This window comes from Lissotriton helveticus, chromosome 10 (genome assembly GCF_964261635.1).
Source record: "Lissotriton helveticus chromosome 10, aLisHel1.1, whole genome shotgun sequence".
In the NCBI taxonomy this organism is placed as follows: Eukaryota; Metazoa; Chordata; class Amphibia; order Caudata; family Salamandridae; genus Lissotriton; species Lissotriton helveticus.
The window spans coordinates 487,911,812-487,939,120 of record NC_136071.1 but is presented as its reverse complement, the minus strand read 5'-3'; the positions used below and the strand labels follow the sequence as shown (position 1 = coordinate 487,939,120).

The following is a 27,309-nucleotide window of genomic DNA, read 5'->3' as shown; positions in this document are numbered from 1 at the left end:
TCTTGCCACTTATGTGGTTATTAATTAAAAACATAATATGCAACAAAACTAAAATACAATTCTAAGTACGTCAGTAGAGCACTGCACCATAAATAAACAGAACAGAAATTACTTAATAACATCAGATTTTATTATAAAGAAAGAGGGATTAACCTCCACCTATTAAAAAACAATGTACATTTCATATACAGAAAAACCAGACAGTCGACGCGGCGTTTCGGTGATTTCAATATCGAACACCTTCTTCAGGACGGTTTTCTCTAGTCTTTACATGGAGACTAGTAATCGGGCTTTAGTTTAAAGACAAACAAGTCAGCTTTATGATTTGCGTTTTTGCCGGTCCTGGTATGGGTAAAAATACAATAACCTGCTATGGAAAGCAGGTTATTGCATTTTGACCCATACCGGGTGTGTTGTAGTTGCCCTACACAGCCCAAAGGTCATGATGCGTGTATTAAAAAAATTGGACATGCATTTTTAAGAGTTACATGTCCAGGTAGTAAAAAAACTCCTACATTTGTTTTTCACCACTGTTAGTGCCTCCTGTCAGCCACTTGAAACACAGCTCTTGATGCTAATAAGTCTGAGGTTGTTTAACAGCTCCTGGCCCTACCTAACATGGAGCAGTTTATTTGGCTGTTGTGTGTTGTTGTTGCCCTACACAGCCCAAAGGTCATGATGCAGTGTATTAAAAAAGTTGGACATGCATTTTTAAGACTTACACTGTTAGGCCTACCTCTCCCATAGGATAACATTGGGTTACCTTATTACATTTATTAAGAGGTAATTTTCAATTGGAAGCAGGTAGACTGGTCACGTTTGGAATTGTAATTAAAAGTCATCTTTAATGGTGAAGTAGGATTTTTAATCACAATTCTGAAAGTGCCACTTTTAGAAAGTTGCCTTTTCTTGTCCTAATCGTTTGGTGCCTGCAGCTTGATCTTGGGCCACATGACTAGGTGTAGCTGGCAATTGGTCATTGTGTATTGTTGCCAGACAGTGAGACAAAGGGAAGATAGGTGCTGGCAGGATGGGCCACTTTGACTTAACGAGGGGGAGAAACTGTCACCTACCACACACACACTTCACAAAGGCTCTGCCTGAGCACCCCTCACAAAGGGTTTGTCACTATTCCTTTGTGACTCCAGACAAGCTGGGGCCAGGTCAGGGAGGAAGGGGATGCCCGACACCTCAGGGGGTTGAAAACCTCTAGAAGCTTCCTCGACTTGAAAGTGGGCACCGGGTACAAATTATGGACCCTTAGCCCCAACTCTTCAGTACTCTTCTGGACCTGTGGACTCTTCCAGGAAGGCTGACTGCCACTCTGCTGGACTGCTGCCCGGAAAGACTGCTGCATGGGTGTAAAGGACTGAATCTGCAACTCTAAACCAAGGACGCTTGAGTGACTCCAAGGATTACTTGGCTGGCCTCCTGATGAGAATCCTTAGGGACAGAACAGGCTTCCTGCAACCTTGAACCCAGGAGCTGGACTATGCCAACTGTGAGTTCTGCCCTCCCATGTGGTGCCACCCTAGTCCTGGACCCTTGGAAGTGGGCCTGAAGGTGGTCTGCTAGCCCATCTGTGGATTCAGCAGAACCAATGCAACTCCTCTGTGGCATGCTGCATCTCCCACATACCTGGCACATCATTCCTATTACCGAACTCATTGCCCTCTAAACCTAGGGATCGCCTCTGATGCGCATATCTCCCCAACGCACTCCTTTGTTACTGTGTGACACTTCGCAATGCAAGCACATTGCCTTGCTCAATGCAGATCTTCAGAACTACTTCTGTGCTACGCAATTTCTCGCCCAGACCTCTCATCGCCTCTGCTGCGCTATGCATCCTTGATGCTAGACTCTGCATCTCTTCACAACCAGGATTAAGGTACTTTGTTCAGCAGGACTAAGTGGGTCCCTGTAGCCCGTCCGTGCTCTATTGCACTCATCCTGAACTTGTGACTTTGTCCTAGACTGACGTGACAAAATGACAACAATTAGCTCTTTGTGCTTTTTGGTGCTATACTCACTGAAATCTTTAAAATTGCATATCTCCAATTCTAATGATTTAATTGTTTCGTTTTGGTCTGGATTTATTTATTGATATTTACCTTATTTTTTTAACTGGTGTGGGATTTTTCTTGTGTGGCATATTCTTACTGTTTGAAGTGCTGCATAAGTACTTTACTCATTGCCTCTAAGTTATGCCTGACCGCTTTTGTGCCAAGCTACTAGAGTAGTGTTTCCCAAACTGTGGTCCGCGGACCCCCAGGGGTCCCTGACACATTCCCAAGGGGTCCGCAGGCAGCAGTTTTAAAAGAACTGCAAAGTATCTTGTTTAATTAGCAGTTTTCAAAGAACAATAAAAGTGTCTAGATAATGCCAGTGATTTATGTCCCTGCTGGAGAGAGATGAGAGTTTTGTCTGGTGGCAGCTATGACGTATCCAATGTAGCACAGAGGGTTAATATGCCTACTGCAAGGAAGTGTACCATGAATTTTAAGAAACACTATTTTATGTGCATAGGTCAGTGGGTTACTGCTTTTGTCACAGGGATTTTTTTGTTACTCTGCAGTTCATGAGTGACAGTCGTAATCTAGCAAATAGACCTATACACTGTCATCAAAGAGCTGCTTGCAAACTGTAAGGTACAAGTTAGTAACTTATGTTTTTTCCCAGTCTTTCATTATCCTGATGCTGCTAAAAAGGTTTATTTGGGTGAAAATAAATTTTTATTGTAAAAGCCAATGCTAACCACTGTGTTATTTTCTGAATCCTGGGTTTGTGCTTCTCCAGAATAAGCACCCTTTAAAAATGCCTACCAGTATGAATGACGTGAATTCTACACCTTGTAGTCCCCTTTTGTAACATTTTCTATACACTGATTTACATGTATGATTCACTGTCTCTGTATGTGTGTGATGTAAAGTGCTCTGACAGCCTACAATGGTATGAGAGATGCTATAAAAAATGAATACACATGACAGAGCGGGGCTATGGAGAGATGAGAAGCACTGTTGGAGGGTGATAGTGGGGGAATCATTGACAAAACCCCAGAAAGATTGTCGTATTCTGGTGCATAGTCAGGTCTTCATTTACTATTCATTAAAAGCTACTACAATTCAATATATAACGATATGTGTTGTAGACTACACCATTCTTTCCTAAATTGCTTGGGGGGAGAGCCACCCAAAGTCCCCTTTGTAGTGGTCAGGCTCACTCACTGCACTCAGTGTGTACCGTATGGGGACTGGTCTGAAATCAATCAATCAATGATCAATCAATCAATGCATATGTATAGCGAGCTACATACCTCTGAGGGTCTCAAGGCGCTGGGGAGAGGGGGGGCGCTACTGCTCGAAGAGCCAGGTCTTGAGACGTCTTCGGAAGGTGAGGAGGTCTTGGGTCTGTCGGAGGTGGGTCGGGAGGGTGTTCCAGGTGTTGGCGGCGAGGTAGGAGAAGGATCTGCCACCGGAGGTCTTTCGTTGGATCCGGAGGATGGTGGCGAGGCTTGCGGAGCGGAGCGGAGCGGAGCTGGCGGTTGGGGGTTTAGAAGCGGAGTCTGCTGTTCAGGTAGGCTGGTCCGACGTTGTGGAGTGCTTTGTGTGCGTGGGTGAGGAGCTTGAAGGTGATCCTTTTGTCAATGGGAAGCCAGTGTAGGTCTCTCAGGTGGGGGGTGATGTGGCTGCGTCATGGTACGTCGAGGATAAGTCGGGCGGAGGCGTTTTGGGTGCATTGGAGGCGTCGCAGGTGCTTGGCCGGGATTCCTGCATAGAGTGTGTTGCCGTAGTCTAGCCTGATGCTGACGAGCGCCTGTGTCACCGTTCTTCTTGTTTCGGTCAGGATCTACTTGTAGATCCTGCGTAGCATGCAGAGGGTGTTGTAGCAGGAAGAGGAGACGGCGCTGACCTATTTTGACATGGATAGGGAGGAGACGAGGATGAATCCTAGGTTGCGTGCGTGGCCGGTTGGAGTCGGTGCTGTTCCCAGCGAGTTTGGCCACCAAGAGTCATCCCAGGCGGAGGGGGTGGACCCGAGGATGAGGACCTCCGTCTTGTCCGAGTTCAGTTTCAGACGGCTGCTCCTCATCCAGTCGACCACGGCCTTCATTCCCTCGTGTAGGTTGGCCGTGGCGGTGTGCGGGTCTTTGGTGAGGGAGAGGATGAGCTGGGTGTCGTCAGCGTAGGAGATGATGTTGAGGTCGTGCTGACGGGCCACTTGTGCGAGGGGGGCCATGTAGATGTTGAACAGCGTTTGGCTGAGGGATGAGCCCTGGGGGTCGCCGCAGATGATGTCGGTGGCTTCGGAATGGTAGGGTGGGAGGCGGACTCTCTGAGTTCTACCGGAGAGGAAGGACGTGGTCCAGTCGAGGGCTTTCTCTTAGATACCGGCTTCTTGGAGGCGTGTTTTTAGGGTGTGGTGGCAGACCGTGTCAAAGGCGGCTGACAGGTTCAGGAGGATGAGGGCTGATGTTTCTTCGTTGTCCAGTTGGCGCCTGATGTTGTCTGTGGCGGCGATGAGGGCTGTCTCGGTGATGTGGTTTCTTCGGAATCCGGACTGGGACGGGTCCAGGATGTTGTTGTCTTCGAGGTGGCGGGTCAGTTGTGCGTTGACGATTTTCTCGATGACCTTCGCCAGGAACGGGAGCAGGGAGATGGGCCGGAAGTTCTTGAGGTCCTTGGGGTCCGCCTTGTTTTTTTTTAGGAGGGCGTGCTTCCAGCTTTCCGGGAATGTCGCTGTTTGGAAGGAGATGTTGATGACCTTCCATAGTTGGGGTGCGATGGTTGTGTCTGCTTTGTTAAAGACGTGGTGTGGGCATGGGTCTGTCGGTGATCCTCAGTGGATGGAGTTCATGATCTTGCATGTCTCGTCTTCGATGACGTTTGTCCAGGAGGTCAGGTGGTTGGTGCGGGTGGTGTTTGCAGGGGTGAGGTCTGGCATGGTCCGGGTAGTCGTAGTATTGAAGCTGTTGTGGATCTCTGCGATCTTCCGGTGGAAAAAAGTAGCCAAGGAGTCGCACAGTTCTTGTGAGGGCGGGACGTCGTTGGGGTTGGAAAGTTCCTTCACGATGCAGAAGAGCTCTTTGCTATCGTGTGCGTTGTTTTCCAGACGGTCTTTGAAGGAGGATCTTTTGGCCAGTCTGATGAGGTGGTGAGGTCTGCGGGTGGCGTCCTTGTGGGCTGCGTGGCTGTCTGCTGTGCGTTCGTGGAGCCGTTTCTTCTCCAGCTTCCGGCATGCGCGTTTGGAGGTCTGGAGCTCGTCGGTGAACCAGGTGGCTTTCTTGCTGGCGTGGTTGATGGAGGGTCTCTTGAGTGGTGCGAGGGTGTTGGCGCAGTCGTTGATCCACTGCCTGAAGTTGCGGGCGGCGGTGTCTGGGTCGGTGGCGTCTGTTGGTGGGTTCTGGCCGAGGCTGGTAGTCAGTTGATCTTTGGTTACTTTGCTCCAGTAGCAACGGGCGGCTGTTGGGTGCGGTGGTGCGTGGTTGGTTTCTTGAAGGTGAAGTGGATGCAGCGGTGGTCGGTCCAGTGGAGTTCGGTGGTGCGGTTGAAGGTGACGTGGGTGCTTGTGGAGAAGATGGGGTCCAACGTGTGGCCGGCGGCATGGGTGGGTGCAGTGACGAGCTGACTGAGGCCGAGGTTGTCGATCAGGTTGGTGGAGTTGGCGTCGTTGTTGTTCTCGAGGTGGAAGTTTAGGTCCCCCGAGGATGATGTAGTCCGTGGAGGTGAGTGAGTGGGTGTTGGCGAGGTCGGTGATGGAGTCACTGAACGGTGCCCTGGGTCCGGGGGGTCTATAGACGAGTGTTCCTCTGAGAGTGGTGTTGGGGTCGGTGTGGATTTGGAAGTGCAGGTGTTCGACGGTCTTGAGGGTGTCGTCTGTGTGGGTGGTGACCTTGAGGGTGGGTTTGTGGACGATGGCTATTCCTCCTCCGGTTCTGTTGGCGCGGTCCCTTCGGGTGATCTTGTAGCCGTCCGGGATGGTTATGGCGATGTCGGGCGCCGAGGAGTCGTTCCACCAGGTCTCGGTCAGGAAGGCAACGTGGGGGGCGGTTGTGTCGAGCAGGTCCCAAAGCTCGACGGCGTGTTTGCGTGCGGAGCGGGTGTTGAGGAGTATGCAGCGGAGGTGGTTGGGTCCGGTCCTCGGAGGTTCGGTGGCTTTGTTGCAGGTGAAGCTGCAGGTGTGACAGGAGAAGGGTCCGTGAATCCGTTTCGGGGCGGCCTGGAAGCAACGGAGGTCACTGCCGGGGTTGAGTGTGAGGAGGGTGCTGGCCTCGTATCGGAGATTGGAGGCATGGTGTTGAGTCCAGGGGGTCTGGCGCTGGGCGCGGTCCAGGCGCGGAAGGGGCACAGATGGGCTTGCCTCTGGCCTGCCAGCGGCGCGACCGTGCAGCGTCCGCCATTTAAGGCAGAGGGTGGGAGGTAGGATCAGCTGGGAGGCGGGGCGGCGAATGGGAGAGCGAGGGGGCGAGGCCGCAGGTGAGCAGCGACGGGAACGGGACTCGGGGCATACACTCATTCACTAACAGTTCTATATAGTCACTCATGCATGTACTTACTCATCATATGTACTCATACACCTATACATCCTGTTACACACTAATACTCATCCATATAGTTACTCACACACAAATTCACACATGCAAATAAACTATCAAAAAACATTTACGTGATTATACTGCTATATACACACCACTACACATACTTCTACAGAAACAGAAACATATTTACTCTCTTAAACAATCAATTATAAAAACACATACTCACTAACCCACCCATACACACAATCATCCACCCATACAGTCTTGCACACATGCTGTCTTCAAAATACATACAAATAGTGAGTCACTCATTCATGCATCTGTGCTCTAAGTAATATCCCCCACCGAACCATACAGACACTGATACTGATACTCAAAAAAACAACTAATAACCCATATACACACTCATGTAGCTACTCACCAACCCATGCAGCCACTTATACACAAAGTGAGACACAGATACAGATATTTAAATATTTAAACATTACTCGCTAATATATGTATTCACTAAGATACATTTAATAAGTCAGTTAACCAATCAATTTTACACAAAAAACATCCATTTAGACATTTATTTACCCATTTATTCTTCCATCAACCTTTAGATATACATATATAAAAAATATTTATTTTTCAGAAAGATACACATTCACTGGATGATGTCATCAGTGATGTCATTTGAGATGTCATCAGTGATGTCATGAGTGATGTCACTGACCATGTCATGAGTGATGTAATATGTGACGTCATCAGCAGTGCATTGCACGTGCAAGTTATAGTGAGTCCAACTAACTATAACGTGGGAATTTCAATGGTTTTATGCGAGTAAAATTTCCACCTAACTATAACTGGTGTGAAACCTATGGTTTTTTCAGTGAATTTAATAGGTTTTTTAAATCCTAATTCCTAACTATAACTGGTGTGAAACCTATGGTTTTTTCAGTGATTATATATATATATATATATATATATATATATATATATATATATATATATATATATATATATATAATTTCTATGGCAAAATGAAACCCCTCATTTTGTTCCTTTTCAAATTAAATGTATTAAGTGTTACCACTTTATTCCAATCAAGATGACTTCAGGTGTGCCATACTTTTGTCATAAGTAAGACTGTTAGCGTTCTAGTTGTTCTTTAGAACACTCTGGGACATTCTGTCATTGGGCTATAGTTGGGCTACATCTGGCTGATATTTGGGCTACATTTGTTTTTTTTTGTCTCTGGTGGCCATCTTTGGGCTACATTGGGCTACATTTGGGCTCTAACATATATATAGCCCAATGTAGCCCAATATATATTTTTTCAAAATTAATTTTCGTTAAAAACTACTGGAGCATATATCTTGAGACATAGCAAAGGCACATCGGGGTACCAGTCCCTACAATTTTGCCAAGTTTGGTGGAAATCCATTCAGCCGTTCGGGCTAAAAGTGAGTCCAACCGCCCTATGGAAATTAACATGGGGAAAACACGTTTTGGGACCCCCCCTTTTATCTCGGCCCCCGCTTGACGGATCCCCCCGAAACTTTCAGGGAAGGAGCGGAGCGCAGCGAGGCAAAGTTAAGGAAAATTACAGGCAGATCCCTCATTCGGCGCCAAAGTTATTCCCAATAGAATGTTGCGGATTTCCTATGGAAAACGATCCTAACTATAACTACCTACTGGCGACCGCCAGTAGGTAATATATATATATATATATATATATATATATATATATATATATTGTTGTATTTTAATAAAGTTTTCAATCACGTATTCAAAAAAGAAATGTTCAATAGAATCCACTTTCTGTCCGTAGTTTTTATTTTCGTATTCTTCAGTTTCCCAACGAAGACTTGTTCATAACACATGTCCAAGTTCACATAGTACAGCCGATACCACAGTTCAAAGGCTGTTTTTGAACCGAGGTATCGGCTGTACTATGTGAACTTGGACCTGTGTTATGAACAAGTCTTCGTTGGAAAATTGAAGAATACAAAAATAAAAACTACGGACAGAAATTGGATTCTATTGAACATTTCTTTTTTGAATACGTGATTGAAAACTTTATTAAGATACAACAATATATATACTGTGAATGCTCAGGGATACCGATAAAAACCTTGATCTTTAGCAATTGCCAGCAATTGTGAATCAACAGCACGGGGTGGTGGCTATTTTGGGTTCCCTTGGAGCAACTTTTTGATATCTAATTATATAAAAAATATTTATCCATCAGACTTTGCGCAGTAAAAACCTCACTACCCAACTACAGAAACTAATTAAAATGTTTTACTTTGGGTTGTCAAAATGTGTATCAAGTGGTGGTAGTACATTTTGAGTTGTGTCTGTATTAACATATTTATGTTGCTTTTCTGTAGAATGGTTACCTTTAGTGACATTTAATCCTAAAATATATATCTCTTTCCAACAAGGAAAAGGACCATTGAAGGATCATTATATTCATTTAATACAGCAGTTGCAGTTCCAATACGTTCAGATTTGTACACCTTGGTTGGAAGCGGAAGATTACCCTGTCCTTTTAGGTAAGAATCACTTTGCTGGAAATTTGATACAAAGTGCTAAAATTTGGTGTCAGATCACAACTATTACTTTCTTTATTCTTTCATAAACATTACCCCCATTTTAAGGGGATGTATCAATACTGTTTATTTCGACACTTGACATAAAATATGAAACAAAGGATCATGGAAAAACTGTCGGATGGAAGTAAGTACTGCAAATGTTTCAGGATGATAGGCTTTCAACGCACTCTAGAACTCAGCGGGGAGTCAATTCCGTATTTTTGACAATGCATATACCTACCAGAGCTGGCTGAAAGTGGAGGCCAATAATCCTCACTTAAAGTTAATTTGTACATCAATATCCGAAAATGATCCTGACTCAAGTTCGATAAACACGGATGATTGCAGTTTTAGACCAAGCACAGGTATGACATTAAACACTACACATTGAAGTCACCTTTGTTGATAACTCTGTAGTAGACCTTTTTTTGTGAAGACAAATTCCTAGTTTTTTTTAAGGCACAAAATAATTTGAAAATAGTTTCCTAAGTTCACATTACACTTTCGTAAGAACAAGGGAATCTTCTTGCCTGCCTTCCAGAATTCCTCTGTTACAGCAAAGGTGTGCTGCACAGTGAAGAACGAAGTCACGTCTTCACTGCTAATTTAGGAGAATTAAAGACTTTTTTCTTTTAATTTTTTTTTTCACTGAGTTGATTCATTAGTTCCCCTTCACAGAATATTTATTTACTGTAATAAACCGATAAAGTCTCTGCCTTTTTTGGATCCATATTGATTTTTTTCGTAAAGCTAAATAACTCCCTCATCATAAAATTATTTTAAAGCAATCACCGATCTAAAAGAAACATTTTCTGTGTTTTTTAATTGAATCATATCAAAATTGAAAATGGACATGATAAATAACTAGGCTCTATTAGATGGCGTACAACATTGAGAAATGTCCTCTCCTTGAAAGTTGCCTGAATAAATAAAGGAAGAGTTCAGTTGATAATGGCTTCAAGGCCCTGCAACCTTCAAGATGTCTAGTTAGGGGTTAACTGATTCCAAAATGGGTGTTTTTCTTGTTTCAGCTGCTGCCAAGCCTTAAAAATTTGGAACATGTATAAAGATACTGGACTCCTGAACATGACATTCAAGTTGACATGCAACCCTCCTCCTGACTCAATATTGTGTCAGGAGTTCAGTAGAAGTTTCCATCATTCAATTCTTTCACTTGATGGATGGGCAAGAATAATTATTAGGATGGATTAATTTAGCAAAAAAATGTAAGCAGTACCTCTGTCACACTTGTTTCAGTTGTGTGTTCCCTAGTCCACTGTGCCGCCACAGTAGGAGGTCATTATGGAGCGCCGAGGGAGTTACATAGTATGGATAATAAAGATTTTACTTCAGGCTTGGATTCCAGACAGTTCTCCCGCTGGAGGAAGGAGGGGTGCTTCAGGCAATGAGATTTATTTTGTGGGGAGCAAGTAAGATCATTTGGGGACCTAGACAGTACATATGATCTCCCTGAAACCGAACAATTTAATAATTTTCCTTTTCGATATTGGGTCTTCCTCCTTGGATGAGATCAAGATCAAATAGTTACCTAATGCTGTTCGTTCGTGAAGTCCTTTAGATCCCGATTTATACTGTGGCGGACGTAGCAATCTCTTTTGAAATGACAGAAGACCTAACAGTCTCCAGGCTAGAACTACTCCTCCTGCCAAAGTTAGACATGACTGCCATGCTGGCGGTCATTCCTAACGGATTGGCTGGAACCGCCGTCATGGTGGTTCCTGTCAGTGCTGTTTACAATTTGGTGGAGAGCTCCATCAACATGACGGAGCCCTGCACTAAGCTAATTTATGTTTTATTTACAAAAAAAAAAAAAAAAATCCCCTCGCCATGGGAGTCATCTTCTATTGCGAGGGAGCCATTTAGCAGATTTCACTCCCCCTTACCTGGCGGTGATGGGCAGTGAAACTGACCTCTAGTTTCTCCCATCTAATTTAGAAGGATAAAGTTAGAGGTCTGCATCTGACAGCCGTTACTTCGCAGGGCTGTCGGATGGGTTTAATCACAGCAGAGAGGGAGTAGTCGCTGCTTTTAAATTTGGCGGTTGTACTATTATCTTGGACGTGCAAATCCTCTGTCACAGTTGCAACAGAGTATAATACTGGCAAGATATAAATGAGCATATGGCCATGTCTGAACTGGGGTGGCGTGGTGAGCAAAATAATGATGGATTAAACCCAGATCTGTGACTGGGGTGAATGTTTTGCCAATGTGCAACATTCCGTCCATCATCTTGTGTGTTTTGCTGTTCGCCCTATGTGGGAAGGGTATGCCCAGACGTGGGTCCCGTGCTCACTACGCCACTGGAATCAAGCTATCCTGGCTGATGACAGCTGATAGCCGGAAACCGGTTCTAGGATGCTTGATTCCGGTCCAGGGAAGACATGGCTTGGCAGTTCGAGCTGGACTGTTCCCATGAGGCACAGGGTCAAGACTAAACTGGGGTGGCGTGGTGAGCAAAATAACGATGGATTAAACCCAGAACTGTGATTGGGGGTGAATGTTTTGCCAATGTGCAACATTCCGTCCATGATCTTGTGTGTTTTGCTGTTCGCCCTATGTGGGAAGGGTATGCCCAGATGTGGGTCCCGTGCTCACTACGCCACTGGAATCAAGCTATCCTGGCTGATGATGGCTGATAGACAGAAACCGGTCCTAGGATGCTTGATTCCGGTCCAGCGAAGACATGGCTTGGCATTTCGGGCTAGACTGTTCCCATGTGGCACAGGGTCAAGACTGATTTGCATATGGCCATGTCTGAACTGGGGTGGCGTGGTGAGCAAAATAACGATGGATTAAACCCAGATCTGTGAATGAGGGTGAATGTTTTGCCAATGTGCAACATTCCGTCCATCATCCTGTGTGTTTTGCTGTTCGGCCTATGTGGGAAGGGTATGCCCAGTCGTGGGTCCCGTGCTCACTACGCCACTGGACTCAAGCTATCCTGGCTGATGACGGCTGATAGCCAGATACCGGTCCTAGGATGCTTGATTCCGGTCCAGAGAAGACACGGCTTGGCAGTTCAGCCTGGACTGTTCCCATGAGGCACAGGGTCAAGACTGATTTGCATATGGCCATGTCTGAACTGGGGTGGCGTGATGAGCAAAATAACGATGGATTAAACCCAGATCTGTGACCAATGTTCCCTCTAATTTTGTTCCTCTGTGTGCGGCAGTGGAGGGTCTCTGTGCGCTGCAACCATGGCTATGTGCGCCAGGAACCAAACCGCGCGTGTCTGCGGCGCCAAATGGCACTCAAAAAGTTTACTTTAAAAAGTGAAAAGATGGTGCATTTTCACACATACAGCGCCAAAATAAGGGTCTTAATGGTAGTTTACAAATTGGATAAACACGCCATGACATGAATTGGTTACACTGGCAAGTACACTTCAAGTTTAGAAAAGCACAAGACTTCAATGGTGGTACCATCATAAGATTTTAATAAATATTCTTAACTGGAGCACAGTTCATTGGGTGGAGAAATGTCCCCGTGCTCTCTCTGCCCGGTCTTTCCTTCTGTACCCCTCGCTGCCTCGTGTGTCTGCCCGGTTTTCCCTTCTGTTCCCCTCGCTGCCCCCGTGCCTCTCTGCCCGTTCTGCCTTCTGTTCTTAGCTGCCCTTATATTTCTGTATTCTGTATTTTGCCTCTGTGCCATTCGTTTTTTGTGCCCGTCTGCCCTCTAAGCCACTTGTTTTTCCCTTGTTTTTGTGCCCCTTTTGCCTTCTGTTCCACTTGTTTTTCCCTCATTTTTTGTGCCTTTCTGCCCTCTGTTCCACTCATTTCCCTCATTTTTTGTGCCTTTTTGCCCTCTGTTCCACTAGTTTTTTTGTGCCTTTCTGCCCTCTGTTCCATTTCGTTTTCCCCTCGTTTTTTGTGCACTTCTGCCCTCTGTTCCAATAGTTTTTTGTGCCGTTCTGCCCTCTGTTCCACTTCTTTTTCCCCTCGTTTTTTGTGCCTTTCTGCCCTCTGTTCCACTTTTTTTTGTCTGCCCTCTGTTCCAATCGTTTTTTGTGCCTTTCTGCCCTATGTTCCACTCTTTTTTGGTGCCTTTCTGTCCTCTGTTCCACTTCGTTTTCCCCTCGTTTTTTGTGCACTTCTGCCCTCTGTTCCACTTCTTTTTCCCCTCGTTTTTTGTGCCCTTCTGGCCTCTGTTCTAATCGTTTTTGTGCCTTTCTGCCCTCTGTTCCACTCGTTACTTGTGCCTTTCTGCCCTCTGTTCCACTCGGTTTCCCTTGTTTTTTGTGCCCTTCTGCCCTATGTTCCACTCGTTTTTTGTGCCTTTCTGCCCTCTGTTCCACTTCGTTTTCCCCTCGTTTTTTGTGCCCTTCTGCCCTCTGTTCCAATCGTTTTTTGTGCCTCTCTGCCCTCTGTTCCACTCGTTTCTTGTGCCTTTCTGCCTTCTGTTCCAATCGTTTTTTGTGCCTTTCTGCCTTCTGTTCCAATCGTTTTTTTTGCCTTTCTGCCCTATGTTCCACTCGTTTCTTGTGCCTTTCTGCCCTCAGTTCCAATAGTTTTTTGTGCCTTTCTGCCCTATGTTCCACTCGTTTTTTGTGCCTTTCTGCCCTCTGTTCCACTTCGTTTTCCCCTAGTTTTTTGTGCCCTTCTGCCCTCTGTTCCAATCGTTTTTTGTGCCCTTCTGCCCTCTGTTTCACTCGTTACTTGTGCCTTTCTGTCCTCTGTTCAACTCGTTTTTTGTGCCTTTCTGCCCTCTGTTCCACTCGTTTTTGTGCCCTTCTGCCCTCTGTTACACTCGTTTTTAGGGCCTTTCTGCCCTATGTCCCACTCGTTTTTTGTGCCTTTCTGCCCTCTTGCCTTCTGTTCCGCTCGTTTCCCCAGCCGCTGTGGCCTTTTGTTTAGGTATCGCTGTTAATCAGAGCCCCTTCACGGGCTCCGATTAACAGCAATACTTAAACAAAAGGCTACAGTCTGCCCTGCGCTTTACTAACAAAAGCGTAGAGACAGTTTCCAATCACAGCGCGTACTTTAGCACACGCTGTGTTTGGAAACGGACTACCAGCCGCACAGCAGACATAGAACAGCCTGGGGACATGGGCCTGTCTCACCCTCCTGCAGAAGAGCCCTGGCTGCCACCAGCCAAGGGTGCCAGGAGGCATGGTTCACCCTCTCACCCTCCGGCATGAGAGCCCTGGCTGGCACCAGCCAAGGGCGATAGGGGCCCACGTGGGCTCAGGCCGCACAGCAGACATAGAACAGCCAGGGGGCATGGTTCACCCTCTCACCCTCCTGCAGAAGAGTCCTGGCTGGCACTAGCCAAGAGTTCCAGGGGGCATGGGTCACCCTCTCACCCTCCTGCAGAAGAGTCCTGGCTGGCAAAAGCCAAGGGTGCAAGGGGCCCATGTGGGCTCACGCAGACATAGAACAGATGCACATATCAGCCCCAGAGGTTGGAGCAGAAACGTGAACTCTTCGACTAGCCATCATACATCTCTTCTCTGTGGCTTCGGATGTTTACCTCTGGTTGACAAGAAAACCTCATTTTAATTAGAAAAGAAAAATGCTTCCAGAGTGCGCTCTCCTTCCTCCTGAGGACAGATGTCTTGTGCCTGCCGAGGATGGTGCATAAGTATCAAACAATAGCAGAAGCCGAAAGCATGGGTGTCTCTGGCACACGGTGCATGCATAAGTGTCTCTGGCACACGGTGCATGCATAAGTGTCTCTGGCGCGCGGTGCAAGCACAGGTGTCTGTGGTACACAGTGCAAGCACAAGTGTCTGTGGTACACGGTGCGTGCATGAGTGTCTGTGGTACATGGTGCATGCATAAGTGTCTGTGGCACGCAGTGCATGAACAGGTGTCTGTGGTACACGGTGCATGCACAAGTGTGTGGTACGCAGTGCATGGACGAGTGTCTGCGGTACACGGTGCATGAATAGGTGTCTGTGGCAAGGGTGCATGCGTAGGTGTCTGTGGTACACAGTGCATGCATGAGTGTCTGTGGTACTGCTACTCACTAATAAAGGAATAACCTTTAGGCATATCTTGAGGTAATCTTATGCATCCTGTTACACCTAGGACCTCTTAGCAGGAGCAAATTTTGGTTGGAAGCGCAATCTAAATTACGAAAACAATAACTCTTGGAAAGCCCCCATACAAGTTATCTAAAAGCAAGGCACGAACAGCAAGTATTTTAACTTTACCTCCAGAAAGGGGCTTCTCCGCTGCCATGTGCTGTGACAAGTCCAGGGCTTTTATTCAGTGTACGAGCTGGCAATGCAATCAGGAGACTACCTACTCTACTTCCTAATTTCTATTTTTCTTTAGCTTCCTGACTGAGCGAAGTAGTCCGACACTTTTTTAGACTGGAAAAATAACCGCTAAAAACTTTAAACAGTACGTAATCACCACCTACTGGAAATAGATGTCATCTCATTGTTATTGTTTTTTAGTTTTCACCTGCACAGTCAGTCCTTGCGAAATCGCTTGTATGTTTCCCTCTTGCTATCTGCCCATGTCTGTCTCCTGACCTCATCCTCAACCCTCCCCTCTCGCATCACAAACATTTTCACAATGGCTCACAATCAGCCCCCAACCGCGCCCCCTTAAGAGAAGACATTTAACAAGTCCGTGCTTTTGGACTTGCTAAATGTTTTCTCTTGAGGGAGCGCGGTTGGGGGCTGATTGTGAGCCATTGTGAAAATGTTTGTTAATTGCAGCGCATAACGGGGCTGCAATTGACAAATGTTTTCACAAAGGGCCACAGACAGTCCACAGCCACAGCCGTAATTACAGTTTTCGCGCCGCTCGCGTTTTAAAAGCGGCGGCGCGAAAGCACTCACAGCATGTGTGCGCGCTTCCCTTGGGACTCTGCGCGCTCGGGGGTAAGCAAGGTGCGCATGCCCGCGCGCGTTACAGGGAACACTGTCTGTGACTGGGAGTGAATGTTTTGCCAATGTGCAACATTCCGTCCATCATCTAATGTGTTTTATTATATAAATGAGCCCTTAATCTTTAATATATACTCCACCCAATCAGCCTACTAAATTACCACCAAAGAAACATTTGGAAACAAAGATTGGCTTAGAGCGCGACTATAAGCAGTGGGAAGATGTTGTAATCCTGGAGATGTATTAAACCCTATTTACAGTCCTGGCTATGTCATGGAATGTAGTGATACAAGACTGCACATGAATCACTCATTCGAGAGCTCGGTGTCCTGCTGTACAGTTGGTGCTGTACCTTCATCCATGAATTTGAATGAACCCTTCATATCAACCAGCGTGAAGGTGTCTTAAATTCAACAGATGAGATTTGCATAAGATGTACCCCAAAGGCAACTGGGCAGAAGCGAAGTCATCAGGTTGACTGTGCTGAACCTGAATTTTCATCTGGGCTACAAGACACTGTCATACTACACACTCACTTACAAGGATGCAGAGTCACAAAACCAGTTCTCATTTCACTCCAGTGGAAAAAGCTGCCAAACTTCACTTACACCGTCTTAAACATCATTGGTGTAGGGACTAAAAAGAAGAAAATACGTTGAAATTCAAAGTCGGATGTCAGAATGTAAATATGTACTGCTTAAAATTAAATCCAACAATTACTTCTATAAAAATTTAGAGGCATCAAAAAAGCAGGAGGATATTTTGTAAAGAATTAAATAATTATCTTCCTCTGAAAGAGTGACTCCATCCAAAGTACCATCCCAAGATTTTTGTGATACTTTGAATATCTTTTTCATACATAACATAGTCAACAACAGCAAGTTCCACAAAAAAACACCATCAATTTGCACACATGGACTGATAATAAAAATCCTCACCAACTTCTCGTTTTCAACCTTTTGGAGGAGAGCAGTCTTCCAAATCTGGTTGAAAGGGTCAAATCAGGCTCACCAATCGACCCTTGTCCATCAGCGCTTATGAGAAACATACCAATGCCATAGAATCTCAGTTTTTAATGTATTGAATAAATCAATTAAATAAGGTTCTGTCCTTAAAATTCCAGCGTTAGCCTACTTTTACATAAGCAGGAGGATGACCCAAGGTCTTGAAAAATGTTCTCCCAATAGTCTTGCTACAATATTAGGCAAACATTCTGGTGGTACATGTGTTTCAGGAATTTTTGGATCATCTACACAATTTTTAGTATCTTCAGCCATTGCAAGTGGGCAATAGCACAGAATCTGTGGTAATGGATGACCAAAACTCAATGGAAATATTGCACAGACCTCTGCTCTGGTGTTATTGCATTGCATCTATCGGCAGCCTTTGACTGTCTCAACCATAATATTCTTGTAGACCGGTTAGAGGCAGCAAGGTTCAAGGATTCTTCCTTGACCTGACTGAATTTTTTCAAGACAGTACCCAGGCAGTCCTACCTGCACCATTTGCAGCAACCTCCACACTTCAGGGATCTTCCTCATCTCTTCAATTTTTCTGCCATACCCCTAATAAGAAAATTAGCATCTAGAGGAAAAAGATTGTATGACTAAGTGGATGATTCTTCGCTTCTTCTCTGCTTAGATAATACAGAGCCCAAAAAGATTCAGTGAGGTAGCTCCCAAGCAGACAGGAAAAGGAAGGAGCTGTTTCATCGGAAATCGAGGAAGAACCGGAGGGAACCAACGAAACAGCACCAGACACCGAAGTACAAAGAAGATGACCATTTTGCACCAATGCAAAATGGTCTGGCAGTTTTCAAGCTGAGGACATCACAAGGTCCTCAGACCTGTGGCCGAACAATGCTGGTAAAGCATGGAACACACGTCATTCGGGTTCTGCCCTAAGTGCCAGCACGCGTTTGCGTAGGAAGATAGCCATCAAGTCTGCAACTTGTCTGCCCAAGCACCACATGCCTTTCAACCAAAGAAAACAAAGGTGCATGCACTGCTTCATGGCTTAGGTATAGAAACTGACTCCCAGAGCGGAGGACACCTACAGGGATGACAACACTGAAATGGCACAGCAGCAAGATCCTGACGCTGACACAACGCCAAGAAGGAAAAGCTGCCAAAAGAAATGTCGTTCAGGGATACCAAAGGATGAAGGCATACGGGCAGTGGAAATCTAGGACAGAGCTGAAGGGGTCAGGCTCTGAACCCAAGAAGTCTACTTAAAGCTCAAAGATAGCAGAAGGCAAACAGAAGCCCAAAGAGCCCCTCCGATCCAAACACAGGCATACCACAGGAGACGTGCCCTCAGAGCTCGCCTCGCCCCAAAATCGTGATTGAAAGCACAAGAGTAGAATTGACCCAGGAGGGAGAAACTTTGGCTCTGAGAAAAAGGCAATGGTGATCTATATCGATGCCAAGGAGAAAGCGCTTGACAAAGGGAAGAGGTACCTCAAAATTGTAATAGAGGTCTTAATCAATAAAAGAAGGTGACCGATGACTCCTTAAAGGGATGCAAGTTCCTGCTCCTGTCCTCAAAGGAAACCCCAGTTAATATGAAGGTGAAGAATTGTAGTTGGAACTCCTGCTAACACGGGACACAGTGGAGGAACAGGAGGAGGCCCTTCAAAATCAAAGAGGAGTTTGGTGATGGACCCTACCAGGAATGAGTTCCTGACCAAATAGGTGCCCACTAGGATGGGATTATCACTTGATGCTCACTAAAGATTGTGTGTATATAATACTTTGAAATGAAGTGAGCTAAGTAGGTTCACCATTTGGATTTGGCCTCTAAATTACAATCAAAAGTGATATGTTATAACAAAAAGGATCAGAGGCAGTGTACAGTTATAAAAGTGAGGTTCAAAATCCTACTAGAACCAGAGCTACAAATATATTGTGTTTGTTTATAATTGTATATTGATTTGAATTGTATATTTTTCACAATTGTGTGATCTTGTCTCTTAAATGTTGTGGTGTCTTCAGTGTATGTTTAGAACTGTATTTGTATATATTGGAACATTGGAAATAATGAATTTTTCATCAAAACAAAAGTATGAAATGAGGAAAAAATACTTGAAAGAAAAATAAAAAATAATTGCTGCAACCAGATTGTTTAGATCTTCTGGCCCTTGGGATAAATGTGATGTTTGAATGAGTATCAGTATTGGCACTTCTTTGTGTTTGTTCTTACTATATTGGTCCGGCCTTACTGATTAAGGGCCAAACTCTTTCTTGTTATTACAGTGGTATAATTGTTGGCAGACACCCACAGTGTCAAGTTTTAAGTGGAGCAATGGGAGCATTACTTTCTGCTTGAAACATTATCGCCTTCAACAAGAAGAGCCAACTTCTTCCAAAGCTCCCAATTGTATTGGATCAGGGAAGGGAAGCCTTCAAGGAATCAGCCACATTGAAGGCTGTCACTCCACACACGCATGCTACACATGACCAAGTCTACATCAATGGACCAGTGGCTACTGATTACATCATCATCTCCACAGCATGCAAATCCGCCAATTAACTGCCATCAGTGGGCCATCCAAGAGAAAGCAATCGGGTGGGTGTGGTGGGCCCGAAGTTGGAGTGGTCGATTGCAATCCCGTGGAGGATTGCAACTAAGACGCCCTGCTGAACTAGTATGCCCACCAGCAGTGAAATAAGATAGAGAGCAAGAGTTTCCTGCAGCACCTCCCTGAGCAATATCAGAAGAGATGGAAAGTACTAGTCCAGGAGGGAAAGAGGATGAGCAATTCCTCCTTGAAATCTGTTTGAAGTCAGCCCTAGTCACTGTAGACACCACCAGCAACCAACTATGCACCGTGACCAACCTCAGGAGGCACGCTGACTGAGGGTATCCAGGTTCAAGCAGGAGATGCTGGAAGTTGAGGTGAATATGCCCTTCACGGTGGACTCTTTTTGGACCGGCATTCGACAAGTCCCTTCAGAGAATGAAGGACAACAAAGCAGCTAAGCCCAGTGGTGCACTGCAATTCAGGGGGAAAAAAACCTCAATGAAGCAGAATGAGGGTATAAGGAGGCTCTTAATCTTCAACCTCTCATTCATCCTTCACCTCATAGAAACCAAGCCACAGCACACCAACACAGTAGCAATACACAGGTATTTTGAGGGAGGGCAAGCTGAAGCGAGTTGCTGGCTACACCAGCAATTGACTTCACAGAATGCCTGGCCCTACATTCCCCACCACCAGTAATGGGCAGAATCTGAGGATTTCTCAGCAAATGGCATAGCATCCCCTCCAGCAAATGGAAACTCAACGTAATCCAACACAGACATTGTATAGAACTAATAAAAACCAGCACCCAACATCTAACCACGGGCAAGACCCAAAAGCAGCAAGGATATTATACATGAAAAATGAAGTCACCTACCTTCTGTGAAAAGAGCTATAGGAAAGGTGCCACAATCTGGAAGGCCATTAGGAGTACTCTCAGCCTACTTTCTGGTGCCAAAAGGCTAGCAGAGGAGCTAGTGACGTGGCCATTACAAAGAAGCACAACAATAGTAGCAATTCACTTACCAGGAGTGGAAAACACAGGCACAGACAGACTAAGCAGGCAAAACAGCGAGATCCACGGATGAGAACTAAACATGCAGATTCTACACCGGATCTTTTTGTATTTGTTTACAACAGAAGAAAATGCAAAATGCCAAGACTTTGCATCCTGGTACCCAACCCACCAGTCATTGGGAAATGCCCGATCGATTGAATGGTCTGGAAGATTTGATTATACCTTTCCACTGATTCCTCTGGTAATAGACCGGTACAGACAGGCGATCGTGATCCTCATTGCACGGGCCAGACAGTAATGGTTCTCCAACTTAGTGGGGCTGGCACAGGGAAATGTGATGTCAGCACGGCAGGACATTCAAACAATGCAAGTGGACAAAGTGTTCGACCCAGAACCAAAGGCACTTTGTTTGGCAGTATGGCTCCTGAGGACATAAAATTTGAACATCTCCAGTTTCCCAAAAGAACTGTGGATCTATTCAGAGGCAAGAAGACCAAGGACGACCTGGTGTTACTCCAACAAATGGAGCTGGTTTAGAAAATGGTTCACAAAACATAGTGACTCTCTGGTTGCAAGAGAGGATGCCCCGTCCTACAATCCCTCATGCACATACAGGACAAACGGCTCCCCTGCTCCACACTTCAGACCTAGCAGTCATTGTGTCATACACAAGTGGTGTAATAGAAAGGATTTGTTTTCTGAACACTGGTGGTCAAAAGGTTCCTCAAAGGAGCAGAAAGACTAGCGTCACCCAGAGCACCGACAACACCCACATGGAACCTCAATCTGGTACTTACACAACTGATGAAATAACCCTTTGAAACCATGCATAGTGGAGTATTGGAATTCCGCACCTTAAAAACTGCCTTTTTTGGTAGCTATATTATCACTACGCAAGGTTAGCGAGCTGCAAGCATTAACCGCGCAGGACCCAGATACACAAGGATAGGGTGGTAATGAAAACAAATCCTAACATCCTGCCAATACACATCCCGGGGTTCTTCCAGCAACCAAAGTCGCAAGCAGAGTGTACCCTACATCCCCTCGATGTCACGAGGGACATCCAAGCAAGCAAGCAAGGAACCACAGGTGGGACAGAGAGTACTCACACCTGTTTGCCGCCGCCGTCCCCCGCATCCGAAGAGCGACAACAGGAGGAAGATCCTTCTCCTACCTGGCAGCCAAGACCTGGAACTCACTTCCGACCAATCTGCGCATGACCCAAGACCACCTCTCCTTCAGGAAGAAGCTCAAGACCTGGCTGTTCGAGCAGTAGCGGCACCCCCCCCCCCTCCCAGCGCCTTGAGACCCTACGGGTGAGTAGTGCGCTCTACAAATGACCTGATTGATTGATTGATTGATTGATTTGCAAATACGAACTTGTTCTCTACCCAACCTGGAGTGTTATGGTGTGTCATAGAGTCAGGTGCAGGGGCCTAGAGTGGTGTAGAATTGAGTGGAGTGGTGTAGAGTGTTGTAGAGTGGAAGGACGTAGAGTGGAGCAGAGTTCAATGGAGTACAGTGTCCGAGTGGAGTAGAGTGTTGTAGAGTGGAGTTGTATAAAGTGTTGTGGAGTCGTGTAGAGGGGAGTAGTTTGGCATAGAGTGAAGCAGTTTAAGAGAGTCGAGTAGATCGTCGAAGAATGGGGTGCTGTAGGAGAGTGGAGTGGCATATAGTAGAGTAGTGCAGTGGTGCATGGTAGAGTGCACTGGCATAAAGTGGTGCAGAGTAGAGAGGCGTAGAGTGCTGTGTCATAGAGTGGAGTGGTGCACAATGTAGTGGCGTAGAGTGTAGTGGCGCAGAGTGCATTAGTGTATAGTGCAGTGGTGTCGAGTGGGTCAAAGTAAATTGAGCTAAAGTTCAATGATGTAGAGTGGTGTAGAATGCAGTGGCGTAGAGTAGAGTGACATACAGTGCAGTAGTTCAGAGTAGATTGGCTTAGACTGACGTGGTATAGATTGTGGCATAGATTGTATTGGTTTTGAGTAAAGTGGCATAGAATGCAGCAGTGTAGAATGCAGCGCCGTAGAATAGAGTGGGGGTAGAGTGGAGTGACACAGGGTAGATTGCAGTTGCATGGAGTGGCGCAGAGTGGAATATAGTGCTATAACGTGCAGTGGTGTAGAGTAGATTGTTTCAGAGTAGAGTGAAGGGGCGTATAGTGCAGTGTCATAGAGTGCAGTGGTGCATAGTACAATAGAGTGGCTTAGAGTGGATTGGCATATAGTGCAGTTATAAGAGTGTAGTGTGCATAGTAGAGTACATTGTCAGAGTAGAGCGGTGTTGAGTGAAGTGACGTAGAGTGGAATAGTGCAGAGTATAGTGCAGTGTGGAGAGGTGCAGAGTAGAGTGCAATGGTGTGGAGTGGAGTGGTGCAGGGTAAAGTGGAGTATGCATGGTGTGGTAGCACACTGCCATTACAGACAACACATATTCAATTGAAATGACCATTAAATTTACCCAGACATACAGTTTTACTGATAAAAGTATACAACGCACAAACGATAATGTGAGGAAATACCATCCCTTAGTGTATTGATTTGTTTTGCTCTGATTAAAAGATTTGTTTCCACCACACTTCAGAATTACCAAAAATTAGCTTTATTTGTGCTTTTCATATTCTGAAATATATGCACAGTTCCTTTACAGACATTTACATTTTGTTTTGTGCTAAAAAAAATCATCATGCAGCAACCTCGAATAGCCAGAACGATTATCACATGAATCCTCTCACTTTGAAGTCAGAGAAAGAAAAGCGAACAGCAAGCTCCCTTGAAGACCCAACCTAACACTTGACCTCTGTCTTTGAATCCACAGTAAATGTGACTAGATAAGAATAAGATTTAAAGGCCTGTTTACAGAAATGTAATTCTGGTGGAAGAATACAGTAAATAAGGTTTGGGCAAGGGAAGGGACAAACTCAAGATGGACAGCCTGAAACAAATTAAGTCAGCAAATAGAAAGCAAGCAAATGTGAGTTACAAATCACAAAGCCAATGGTAAGCAGTTGGCAGAATGCATTCACAGCAAAGCTTTCTGAATGTCCCCAATATGTCGTTGGCAAACCAGACAGCTGTGTTGTCTGGTAGGCTTCCAGCTACAAAGTTTATGTGAGGATTAGGATATATTATATGGTGTGGGTAAGCGATGTCACCGTGTAATACTCACAAAACCATTTTGGGTCCAGTCAGGCTTTATTGTAAAACCTTTAGCTCAACCCTGGGTAGCTGTGGCTTCGACCAGTAAGGTTTAAATAAAGATGCCCCAAATAACAGAATAAGAAAGACACACAATACAAATGAAATCTGATACCTATTGTTATGAATTTTTAGTCACCAAGATGAGCAAAATCAACTGGAGAGTTATGGAGATAAAGATTTTTCAGTAAACGTGAATCTCAGCTTTTTAGGCCAATGTGCAAACAAGCATTGGTAACTGTAAAGTTCGAAAACCTTCTAAAAGTTTGGAAAGAGTTATGTTTGACTACTCCACACGGATGACCAATTCCCGCAGGATGCAGGTTCAGGGGGTGAGGCGGGGGGGCAATAAGGAGTATTTGGTCTGTTACTTGGTTACCAACGCAGTCCCAAGTCCAGTTCCACTAGGATGCTGTGTGGTCAACGGTGACCTTCCTTCGGTCCATGGTTGCGATGGGGCGACTTTGGCCATAGGAGTCAATGTCCCTCAAATACCTTTTTGATCCAGCAAAAGTCCAGTTACGACTAAGCTACTGGTCTCTGGTAACAGCAGGTCCAGTAATTTGCATTGGTGAGAGCTAGTGCCCATTTTTAGGGGCCGATCTGCACTGTGAATACTGTCCCTGGACCGACGGACTCAGGCGCAACATCTGAGCACTGAGGAGTGGTCTTCATTGCTACACATTCGAGGTTAGCAGTGATTTGATGAAAGTGGCTACTGACTGGCCAGAATGTGCTACTTCTGCTTTTATTGCCATGGTGCTGGAAACCGTGTTTACAAAGCTGTCATTACATCGCGTTCCTTTACAACGTAGTCGTTACAACGACCGAGTTGTTAGAACGCGATGCCTTTACAATGCAAGTCATTAGATCGACTTGCTGTAGGGGGGGGGCTCCAAACTAAGGAATAATATCATTTACTATTCCAACACCTTCCTTACTGTTGCGCAGGCTGAAGTTGGAATAGTAAATTTTACTATTCCTAAGTCCAGTGTGCCCCCTACAGCAAGTTGATCTAATGACTTGCGTTGTAAAGGTTTCGTGTTCTAATAACGCGGTCGTTGTAACGACCGCGTTGTAAAGGAACGCTATGTAATAGCATGTGATGTAAGATGCTATATTCCCTGGTGCTGGAACAGGGAGTCAGCCGACTTAGTCTTGAAGTTCACGGTTTCTGTCTGGAGCTCTAGAGCGATTTTTCCATGAGCCAGGCACTACAGGCACATTCCTCTCTTTGCTAACCCAGGGAGCAGCAGGTGCAGTCCGGCGGTTGTGCAGCCTCTCTTGCCGATGTCCCGAGATCAGCAGGCCAGTCCTTCTTTGCTCCTTTCTCAAGCCCAGATGTGATGTTAGGTTCAGGGTGCCAGGGGTGTCATATTTATGCCCTGAAAGTTCTCTTAGAGGATGAAATGGTCACTAGCCTGTGGAATGCCAGGTTCCCTCCCGCCGTATGATGTCTTCTGGCTATGTGTGGCATCTTAGCTATCCCAGAGTGCACTATTCTGCCCACTCGCAATTGTCTGAACCCTTTTCCCGGTTTCGGGAGCTTGGTAGCCCACCCTAGAGGTGTGGCTACCCGGAGTTTGGCAACTGGTTTCCCCTGTCTGTTTCCAATGCCAGCCTGTCTACCTCAACAAAGAAACAGCCCCTCTTGAGTAACTGAGCCACAGAGTGGCAACTTTCTAAAAGTTGCTTTTCCTTAAAAGTGACATTAAATTTGACCTGGGCATCAAGTCGGGTTTAATGCTACAATTAGTATGATATCATAAAGTACCCATTTTAGTAGTCCAATTCAGAAGTTATCAGGGCAGAGATATCAGCCTGCAACTCTTTACTTGCCAATGGGGCAACTAGCCTTTCCACAGTAAAAATTACAGTTTGGGCTTTTACTGTTAGTACACATTAAAGTATATGTCTTAATAATATACATCTCCCTGTCTTAGGGCTCAATAGGGTAGACTTGTATATTATTCAGGGAAGTCTGGGCTTTGCTATTGGTTTAAATGGCAAATTTGAACTAGCAGTTTAAAAACCACTCTTCCAGGCTTCAGTGTGAGGCTGGGGGCCACTTTCTACTTTGTCACACTCAGGGTGGCACAATCAGAGCTGCAGCTCTGAGTGGACACTTTTAACTTACAGACCCTAAGTACCCTTGGTTCCATATATTAGGGACTTATTGGTAAGTTAACTCATGTCAATTGGGGTTAGCCAGTGCATACTCATGAGATCGAGTTGGGGGTGTGGCAAGGAGGCGGGTATAGAGGCAGGACTATGGGCAGAGTTAATGGAAAACATTTAAAGGGCTCAAGATTTTTTTTTCAGTGCAAATGATGACCAATTGCTTCAATCTATACTGTACTGTTGGTGTCTTTACATGTATTAAGTTGTACTAATTGACAGATTGTTGAAAGGTAACTATTGGGTTTCTCTTTTTGTCAGAGGCACCAGTATATTACACAAAACATTAAAAGGTGAGCAGACTTGTTTTACTGAAAGATGAATGATCATGTTCCAATAATATGGCATTGCATTAACAAGAGCATTCCAGATTGCTAACAGATGTGAGGTTCTTTATGAGAGCCGCTAGAGTTATGAGACAGGGGAAAACCAAATTATGCAGCAGAGTTTGCATCAAGGAAAGATAATAATGCGTCATAAAAGACAATTGCTCTTCAAGAAAATACAACTACAGTGTAATGCTGCAGAGTTTGTGGCAGTATCACTTCACTATTGAGTGATTTTTAAACAGCAACTCTGGGTAATTTTGCTGCTACTTTGGGACTTGGAATAATTCAGACTTTGCACTATCCTGTAATGTTTAAGTTACTGACCGCCTTTATGGCTGACCCCATCGTCCTGTTTGAATTTCTGTAATAAATCTTTTAAACTTATTTTGCTGATCTAGAACTTAATTATTGATTGGGCCTTTACTGGATCTATTGTATTTTTGATGTGTGTGGAGGTGCCTTTAACTTTGGGTAATTAGCCTCATGAAATTGAGGTTTAACACAGTTTCCGAATCATAAGTTCTGTAGCCAGGTTATTGAGGTACATTTTGGGGTGTTCACATTTGGGAGTATCCCATGGCCACAGCTTAAAGAAGGTACTTAGGTAGGATGGCTGGCACATGGAAGTTTCAGACTCAGGTGGTTGAGAAGTGTAAATGTGAGGAGGCATCCTACGTGGAGAAGAGTACCAGAGGGGAATAAAAAGATTGTTATAGGAGTTTAAGGATATCTGTGGTGGGAGTGGATTATAAAGGACAGGGATTGAAGTTGCCAGCATGGGGTGCAAAATATCTGACAAGTGACAGAGAACCTGAAAATGGAGTATACCCTTTGATGAAGGACAATAGAGTGAGGGGCAGAAGACACCTGATAGAATGTGTTGGATAAATGGAAAGGGAGGAGAGTATTAGGAGTTGGACCTGGTAAATAATGCGAGAGTAAGCACAGATTAGAGAGAGCCTCAGATTTCCTTACTGATTTATATACCCTGATACTCTTCTGTAAGCTCTTGTGCCCTGCCTCTATGACCCCTAGGTAACCTACCCATCTGCCTGTGAGTGGCCCTTTCCCATTACTTTCTTTGG

The 27,309-nt window shown here is 45.3% G+C and overlaps 1 protein-coding gene across 2 annotated transcripts in view; it reads left to right on the top strand.

Moving 5' to 3' along the window:
- Positions 1–27,309, top strand: part of ALG1 (ALG1 chitobiosyldiphosphodolichol beta-mannosyltransferase) — a 233,498-nt gene that overhangs the window by 162,000 nt on the left and 44,189 nt on the right. For both annotated transcript variants that reach the window (XM_078662966.1, XM_078662967.1), the window contains one exon: positions 8,968–9,078. In XM_078662966.1, the coding sequence (XP_078519092.1) occupies positions 8,968–9,078 (111 nt within the window). The remainder of the gene's footprint in view (positions 1–8,967; positions 9,079–27,309) is intronic.